General features: G+C 54.8%; 1 protein-coding gene across 1 annotated transcript in view; it reads left to right on the forward strand.

Moving 5' to 3' along the window:
- Nucleotides 1-8,651, forward strand: part of DENND1C (DENN domain containing 1C) — a 17,245-nt gene that overhangs the window by 1,196 nt on the left and 7,398 nt on the right. The window contains exons 2-14 of the mRNA XM_017528294.2: nucleotides 1,511-1,575; nucleotides 1,661-1,704; nucleotides 1,851-1,900; nucleotides 3,093-3,212; nucleotides 3,300-3,369; nucleotides 4,759-4,839; nucleotides 4,932-4,997; nucleotides 5,088-5,141; nucleotides 5,255-5,365; nucleotides 6,519-6,619; nucleotides 6,705-6,750; nucleotides 6,872-6,973; nucleotides 7,058-7,183. Coding sequence (XP_017383783.1) covers nucleotides 1,511-1,575; nucleotides 1,661-1,704; nucleotides 1,851-1,900; nucleotides 3,093-3,212; nucleotides 3,300-3,369; nucleotides 4,759-4,839; nucleotides 4,932-4,997; nucleotides 5,088-5,141; nucleotides 5,255-5,365; nucleotides 6,519-6,619; nucleotides 6,705-6,750; nucleotides 6,872-6,973; nucleotides 7,058-7,183 — 1,036 coding nt within the window. The remainder of the gene's footprint in view (nucleotides 1-1,510; nucleotides 1,576-1,660; nucleotides 1,705-1,850; nucleotides 1,901-3,092; nucleotides 3,213-3,299; nucleotides 3,370-4,758; nucleotides 4,840-4,931; nucleotides 4,998-5,087; nucleotides 5,142-5,254; nucleotides 5,366-6,518; nucleotides 6,620-6,704; nucleotides 6,751-6,871; nucleotides 6,974-7,057; nucleotides 7,184-8,651) is intronic.

Here is an 8,651-nt window from a genome sequence, read left to right on the forward strand (position 1 = left end):
AAAAAAAAAAAAGAAAATATAGATGTCGTGGCCGGGTGTGGTGACTCACATGTAATCCCAGCACTTTGAGAGGCCAAGGCAGGCAGATCATCTGAGGTCAGGAGTTCAAGACCAGCCTGGCCAATAAGGTGAAGCACCGTCTCTGCTAAAAATATAAAAATTAGCTGAGCGAGGTAGTGGGCACCTGTAATCCCAGCTACTAGGGAGGCTGAGGCAAGAGAATAGCTTAAACCCCAGGAGTGGAGGTTGCAGTGTGCTAAGATTGTGCCACTGCACTCCAGCTTGGGTGACAGAGCAAGACTCTGTCTCTCTTTTTTTTTTTTTTTTTTTTAGATGGAGTCTCACTCTGTATCCCAGGCTGGTGCAATGAGGAGATCTCGGCACGCATCCCAGGTCCTGGTTCAAGCCATTCTCCTGCCTCAGCCTCCAGAGTAGCTGGGATTACAGGCACACGCCACCATGCTCAGCTAATTTTTATATTTTTAGTAGAGACGGGGTTTCACCATGTTGACCAGGCTGGTCTTGAACTCCAGACCTCATAATCCGCCTGCCTTGGCCTTCCAAAGTGGTGGGGTTACAGGCGTGAGCCACCATCCCTGGCCGTTTTTTTTTTGTTCGTTTTTTGTTTTTTTTTGGGGGGATGGAGTTTCACCCTTGTTGCCCAAGCTGGACTGCAGTGGAGTGATCTCGGCTCACTGCAACCTCCGCCTCCCGGGTTCAAGCGATTCTCCTGCCTCAGCCTCCCCAGTAGTTGGGATTACAGGCATGCGCCACCATGCCGGGCAAATTTTTGTATTTTTTAGTAGAGACGGGGTTTCTCCATGTTGGTCAGGCTAGTCTCGAACTCCTGACCTCAGGTGATCTGAGCACCTCAGCCTCCCAAAGTGCTGGGAATACAGGGGTGAGCCACTGTCCCCAGGGAGAGTCCATCTCAAAAAAAAAAAAAGAAAAGAAAATATAGATGTTATTCACTTAGCTTGGGACTGTGCAGACTGCCCACTATATCTGGGCAGTCCCACCCCACCAACAGAGAGGACAGTCTCATCTTTTCAAGCAGACAGCAGACAGGGTGACACACACACTGCTTGCTCACACAAGCCATGCACTCAGTCGCACACAATCAGACAGCCACACATACACAGTCACACTTTCTTTTTCTTTTTTTTTTTTTTTTTATAAAGATGGGGTTTCATCATGTTGGTCAGGCTGGTCTTGAACTCCCAACCTCAGGTGATCCGCCCGCCTTGGCCTCCAAAGTGCTTGGATTACAGGCGCAAGCCACCACTCCCAGCCCATTGTCACAATTTCTCACTCCATCCTGTACTTGTGTGCACAATTAACATTGCTGCACACACAGCCTCACACCACCACACACTCACAGCCGCAAACCCCTTGAGTCACACACATGCTGACACACTTGTTGCATGCCCACACAACCACATTGGTGTGCAAAGTGGCAGACAACCACACAGGCACAGAAGCAAGACTCGACCCCTTCTGCATCCCACAGAGGGGACTCCCCTGCCGTGTTTGACTGGTTCTTTGAAGCCGCCTACCCTGCCTCCCTGCAGGAGGGTGAGTTGGGAGCTTGGGAGTGAGGGAGTTGGGAGGAGAGGGGAGGCCGGGGTTGCTGAACTTAGAGACCTACTGTCTTCTACAGATCCCCCCATCCTGCGGCAGTTCCCCCCAGACTTCAGGGACCAGGTATTCAGGCTGGCTCCTCCCCCCCCACCCCCCCACCCCCACACCACCCAGGGTCAGGGACGATCCCCCAGGGGAAGGGGACTCTGTGTCTTGGACCTGGGCCCAACCTGAGCGGCCAAGCAGTCTGCGCTTTTCTTCACCTCCAGGAAGCTATGCAGATGGTGCCTAAATTCTGCTTCCCTTTTGATGTGGAAAGGTATGGAAGGGCAGGGAGATCCAAGGACTTGGGGACTCAGATCTCTCAGGGGCCCCAATGACTCAGGCATCTGGAAACCCATACACTCAAGGACTATGAGACTCAAAGACTCAAACACTTGGGGTCCCTGAGAACTTAGGGACATATATGCATTAGCATCCAGGGAGTCAGACACTCAGGGACCCAAAGATCCAGGGACTCAGGGCCCCAGAGATCCAGGGATTCAAGGACCCAGGAACTCAAGAACCCAGGGACCCAGGGACTCAGGAATGCAGGAACTCAGGGACACAGGGACTCAGGGACACAGGGACCCAGGGACGCAGGGACTCAGGGATACAGGGACCCAGGGACCCAGGGACTCTGGGACTCAGGGACACAGGGACTCAGGGACACAGGGACCCAGGGACTCCAGGACTCAGGGACCCAGGGACCCAGGGACCCAGGGACCCAGGAACTCAGGGACACAGGGACCCAGGGACTCAGGGACCCAGGGACTCAGGGACACAGGGACACAGGAACCCAGGGACACAGGGACCCAGGGACTCAGGGACTCAGGGACCCAGGGACCCAAGGACTCAGGGACACAGGGACCCAAGGACTCAGGAACCCAGGGACCCAGAGACTCAGGGACACAGGGACTCAGGAACCCAGAGGTCCAGAAGCCCAGAGATCCAGGGATTCGGGGACCCAGGGACCCAGATACGCAGGGACTTAAAGACACAGAGATTCAGGGACTCAGGAATCTAAGGACTGAGGAACTCACAGGGACCCAGGAATTCAGGGATTCAGGGACTCAGAGACTCAAGGATTCGGGGACTTGGGAGCCCAGAGACTCAGAAATACGGGGATTCAGGAACACAGAGACACAGGGACCAAGGGACTTAGGGACTCAGGAATTCAGGAACCCAGGGGCTCAGAGACACAGGGACTCTGGAACCCAGAGATCCAGGGATCCAGGGATCTAGAGATCCAGAGACCCAGAGGTCCAAGGACCCAGAGATCCAGAGACCCAGAGATCCAGGGACCCAGAGATCCAGGGACCCACGGATCCTGAGACCGGGAGACCCAGGCATGCAGGGATTCTGACAACTAGAGACCTATATACCCAGGGTCCCAGGAGCTTTGTTGGGGTGGGGGGAATCCTCAGACAGCAGGGATGCCCAGGTCTCTCTAACAGCCCTTCCCATTCCAGGGAGCCCCCCAGCCCCGCCGTGCAGCATTTCACCTTCGCCCTCACAGACCTTGCCGGCAACCGCAGATTTGGTTTCTGCCGCCTGCGGGCGGGTACCCAGAGCTGTCTCTGCATTCTCAGGTGTGGGATATGGGGGTTGGGGGTGGGGTGGGGGATGGGAAGAGCTGAGGCCTAGTGACACTTCGTGAACTTATTCTCTCTCCACAGCCACCTGCCTTGGTTCGAGGTGTTTTACAAGCTACTGAACACAGTGGGAGACCTCCTAGCTCAGGACCAAGTGAGACCAGCCCCTCTCTCACTCCTGTAGGAGTCCCAGCCCCCACCCGCCAAGCCTCCAACCCCTCTCAGATTTCCCAGGCCTGGCGGGCACATCATGTCACACCTGTAGTCTCAGCACTTTGGGAGGCTTAGGTGGGAGGATTGCTTGAACCTAGGAGCTTGAGACCAGCCTGGGCAATGTAGTGAGACCCCCTTCTCTACAAAAAAATAAGTAAATTGGCTGAGTGTGGTGGCTCACACCTGTAATCCCAGCACTTTGGGAGGCCAAGGTGAGCGGATCACCTGAGGTTACAAGAAAAAAATTAAAAATTGGCCGGGCACGGTGGCTCAAGCCTGTAATCCCAGCACTTTGGGAGGCCGAGGCGGGTGGATCACGAGGTCAAGAGATCGAGACCATCATGGTCAACATGGTGAAACCCCGTCTCTACTAAAACTACAAAAAATTAGCTGGGCATGGTGGCGCGTGCCTGTAATCCCAGCGACTCAGGAGGCTGGGGCAGGAGAATTGCCTGAACCCGGGAGGCAGAGGTTGCGGTGAGCCAAGATCGCGCCATTGCAATCCAGCCTGGGTAACAAGAGCGAAACTCCGTCTCAAAAAAAAGAAAAAAGAAAAAAATTAAAAATTTTAAAAAGCCAGACGGGTGGCTCACACCTGTAATCCCAGCCCTTAGGGAGGCCAAGGCAGGAGGATCTCTTGAGCCCAGGAATTCAAGACCAGCCTGGGCAACATAGGGAGATCGTGTCTCTTTTTTTGAATTATTATTATTTCATTTATTTATTTCTTTTTTATTTATTTTTTTAAAGATGGGGTTTCACCATGATGGCCAGGCTGGTCTTGAACTCCTGACCTCAGGTGATCCACCTGCCTCAGTCTCCCAAAGTGCTAGGATTACAGGCGTGAGCCACCGCGCCCGGCCTCTTTTTTTTTTTTTTTAATAGATGGGGGTCTCGCTATGTTGCCCAGGCTGGTGCGCAGTGGCTATTCACAGGAGCGATCCCACTACTGATCATCATGGGAGTTTTGACCTGCTCCTTTTCCAACCTGGGCCAGTTCACCCCTCCTTAGGCAACCTGGTGTTCCCCCGCTTCCGGGAGGTCACCATATTGATGCTGAACTTAGTGCGCACACCCGATCAGCATAGCACACTACAGCCCAGAACTCCTGGACTCAAGCGATCCTCCATCCGAGTAGCTGGGACTACAGGCACGCGCCACAGCGCCCTGCTTTTTAATTTCTTTTCAAGAAAAAAAAAAAAAAAAAAGAACTCCCAGGCCTGAGCCTTACCTGACCTGAGCTCCTCCCACACCACTCAAGCTTAGTCATAGCCCTTGGAATCACCAATCCACCTCTGGCTCAGCCACCCCCATTCCCCCACCTCCCACCCAGGTCTCCGAGGCAGAGGAACTTCTTCAGAATCTGTTGCAGCAGTCCCTGCCGGAGCCCCAGGCCTCAGTGGGGCTGGAGCTGGTGAGTAGCTCCCATTCCCTGGGCGCTGGACCTTAGGTGGATGGGAAGGCTGCGTCTCAGACCTGATGACCACAGTCGTACCTCTTCCCCAGGGCAGCGGAGTCACCGTCTCCAGCGGGCAGGGCATGCCGCCCCCTACCCCAGGGAATAGCAAGCCGGTGAGCGGGGCTTGGGGACCCTGGAAGGTCGGGGATCCAGGTGAGGCCAGCCTCCTAACTGATTGGTCCCCACGCCAATACCTCCACCAGCTTTCTTGCTTCGTGGCCCCGGACTCCGGCCGCCTACCATCCATCCCTGAGAACGTGAGTGGGGACCCGGGAGGGGTTTCTGGGGGTGTGAACAGGTCCCGAAACCCAAACGGGGGATGCAAGATCCAGGGGCCCGTCCACGCCCAGCGCGCCTCTCTGATCCTCAGAGGAATCTAACGGAGCTGGTGGTGGCCGTGACCGACGAGAACATCGTGGGGCTGTTTGCGGCTCTCCTCGCCGAGCGAAGAGTCCTGCTCACCGCCAGCAAACTCAGCACAGTGAGGCGTGGCCCGCCGGGCTGGGGGCGGGGCGGGGCCTGGCTCCGCCCCCTCGGGGAAGGGGGAGGGACAACGGGGCTGATTCCTGGCTCTAACCCCACTGCTTGGGACCTGAAGGCGAAGTCTTGGCTCCGCCACCTCGAAGGTCTCCGAGTGTTAAATTCTAGCCCCGCCCATGTGGGAGGGGCCTGCGCTGCAGCGGCTCCTCTTTGGGAGTGCTAAGCACAGGCTCCACCCACTATGGGCCACCCACTATGGTCTGGCTCCACCACTCCGGATACTCAGGGACCCTGAGAACTAGGGATCTATACACATGGGGATCCAGGGACCCAGAGACCCAGGAACTCAGGGACCCAGAAATCCCGGAACCCATGGAACCCCTAGGAATAGAGATTCAGATAACAAGGGACCCAAAAAACTAGAGATGCATACTCCCAGGGAGTCTAAGACCCAGGAGGGGGAAACTGGCTCCACCCCTAGGGGCAGGGTCAAATTATTGCATTTCAGCTCCACCTCTTTGGGTGGGGCTCCATCTGGCTCCACCCCTAGGGTGGGAGCCAAATGGTTGCATTCTGGCCCCGCCTCTTTAGATGGGTTTAGGTCGTGGCTCCACCCCTAGGGGTGGGACAAGGGCGGGATACATTATAGCTCCACCTCTTTCGGGGTGGAGTTCGTGGAGGCTCAGTCCTAGCTCTACCTCTATGCTGGAAGACCCAGGGCAATTGCCTATTAACTGCACTCCCTTAGAGAAAGAATGGGACAGGATAAGTCCTGGCCTCACCTGCTTAAAGCACTGTAAGTAGCCAAATTCCTGGTCTCCATATGATTTCTTTTTTTTCTTTTTTTTGGGCGTGGGGATGGAGTCTTGCTCTGTCACGCTGCTGGAGTGCAGTGGCACGATCTGGTCTCACTACAACCTCTGCCTCCTGGGTTAAAGCAATTCTCTTGCCTCAGCCTCCCGAGTAGCTGGGACTACAGGCGCGCGCCACCACGCCCAGCTAAACCACATGATTTCTAAAGGGGTTTGAGTTGTCACTCATTACCCAGCAGCGGATGGGGACGGGGAATAGGAGACGGGACATAGGAAATGCCTGGAGAGACCCCGTGCTGGAGGGTCCAGACCCTGACTCCACACCCTGCCATCGCTCCCTAGCTGACCTCGTGCGTCCATGCGTCCTGCGCACTCCTGTACCCCATGCGCTGGGAGCACGTCCTGATCCCCACGCTGCCGCCGCACCTGCTGGACTACTGCTGGTAAGCGAGGGGAGCTGTGAGGGGCAAGGCCTGGGGGCAGGGCCTGGGGGCGGTTCCTACATGACCCCGTCCCCTCCGTCCACAGCGCACCCATGCCCTACCTCATTGGAGTGCACGCCAGTCTCGCCGAGGTAAGCACCGATCCACCCAGATGGTGGGGACGTGAGAGTTCCCCCTCCCCCTACATCCCCAGATACCCTCCTTTGCTAAAGGATCCTCGGGCTCTGAGCAGCCGGCCCTGCTTTTCCGCAGAAAGTTCGAGAAAAAGCCCTGGAAGATGTCGTGGTGCTGAACGTGGACACCAATACATTGGAGACGGCCTTTAACGACGTGCAGTCGCTGCCCCCAGACGTGGTCAGTGTTGCCCCTCCGTCCCTCCTGCCCCGGGAGACGGGCGCCCCACATCTGCCCACTCAGGGCTACTCTCCTGCGCTCCAGGTGTCCCTGCTGAGGCTCCGGCTCAGGAAGGTCGCCCTGGCCCCCGGGGAAGGGGTGTCTCGTCTCTTCCTCAAAGCCCAGGCCCTGCTCTTCGGGGGATACCGAGACGCCCTGGTCTGCAGCCCGGTGAGCAGCGGGAACGTTGTGGGAGAGGTCTCGTGGGTTCCTGAATGAGTCGCTGAATGAATCGCAATGATAATGATAGGTACAGGGGCCGGGCGTGGTTGCTCACGCCTGTAATCCGAGCACTTTGGAGACCGAGGCAGGTGGATCACGAGGTCCAGAGTTCAAAACCAGCCTGCCAAGATGGTGAAACCCTGTCTCTACTAAAAAAAAAAAAAAAAAAAAAAAAAATAGCTGGGCGTGGAGGCAGGCATCTGTAATCCCAGCTACTCGGGAGGCTGAGACAGAGAATCACTTCAACCTGGGAGGCGGAGGTTGCAGTAAGCGGAGGTCACACCACTGCACTCCAGCCTGGGCAACAAGAGTGAGACTCCATCTCAAAAACAAATAATCATAATCATAATCACAGGTACAATAGATGGGCCAAAGGCAGTGGCTCACACCTGTAATCCCAACACTTTGGGAGGCTTGAGCCCAGAAGTTCAAGACCAGACTGGGCAAACCTACTCGTCTATGTTTTTTTGTTTGTTTGTTTGTTTTTGAGACAGAGTTTCTTCCACCCCCCCACCCAGAGACAGAGTTTCACTCTGTCACCCAGACTGGAGTGCAGTAGCGCAATCTCAGCTCACTGCAACCTCTGCCTCCCAGGTTAAAGCGATTCTCCTCCCTCAGACTCTCCAGTAGTTGGGAATACTACTCAAGAGTCTGAGGGAGGAGAATCGTGCACCACCACACCCAGCTAATTTTTGTAGTTTTAGTAAAAACGGGGTTTCTCTATGTTAGCCAGGCTAGTCTTGAACTCCTGACCTCAGGTGATCTGCCCACTTTGGGCTCCCAAAGTATTGGGATTACAGGCTTGAGCCACCATGCCCGGCCACCGTCTTTTTTTTTAATTAAAATAATAATGGAGGGGCAAGGAAAAATAATAATGATGATGATGATAGGTAGCATTAATGAAGTGCTTACTTTGTGCTTCTGTTTGCCCGTCTGTAAAATGGGACCCAAATAGTGCCACCCAAAAGGATATTGGAATCAGTGAATCAGCATCTTCCCTGCACTTTGAATTGTACCTGGCATACAGCAAGCACTCAATAAATGCTGGCTTCTACTACTGTTATTCTCTCATTTAATGCTCATACATTTTGAGAAGGATACTGTGACATTCCCATTTTCCATATGAGGAAACCAAGGCTTGACGGGTCCACAGTGGGTGAATGTTGAAGCCAGGACCTTGCTCTCTGAAGTCCCTTCCCCTATTTTTCACCAACAATCCACAAAAACTGGGGGTTTCCAGTATCACTTGAGCATCTGGCGCTCTTGTCATCTCTGCATTCTGAATCTGCACACCTAACCACCCACTTCCTCTGTCTCCACTCTGAATGGACCCCATAATTGTTTGCCTGAAATTAATGCACTGATCTCCCCCACCCCGGGACTCCCTCACAAGGAGGCTTCTTTTTTTTTTTTTTTT

This window comes from Cebus imitator, unplaced genomic scaffold, assembly GCF_001604975.1.
Source record: "Cebus imitator isolate Cc_AM_T3 unplaced genomic scaffold, Cebus_imitator-1.0 Scaffold53, whole genome shotgun sequence".
In the NCBI taxonomy this organism is placed as follows: Eukaryota; Metazoa; Chordata; class Mammalia; order Primates; family Cebidae; genus Cebus; species Cebus imitator.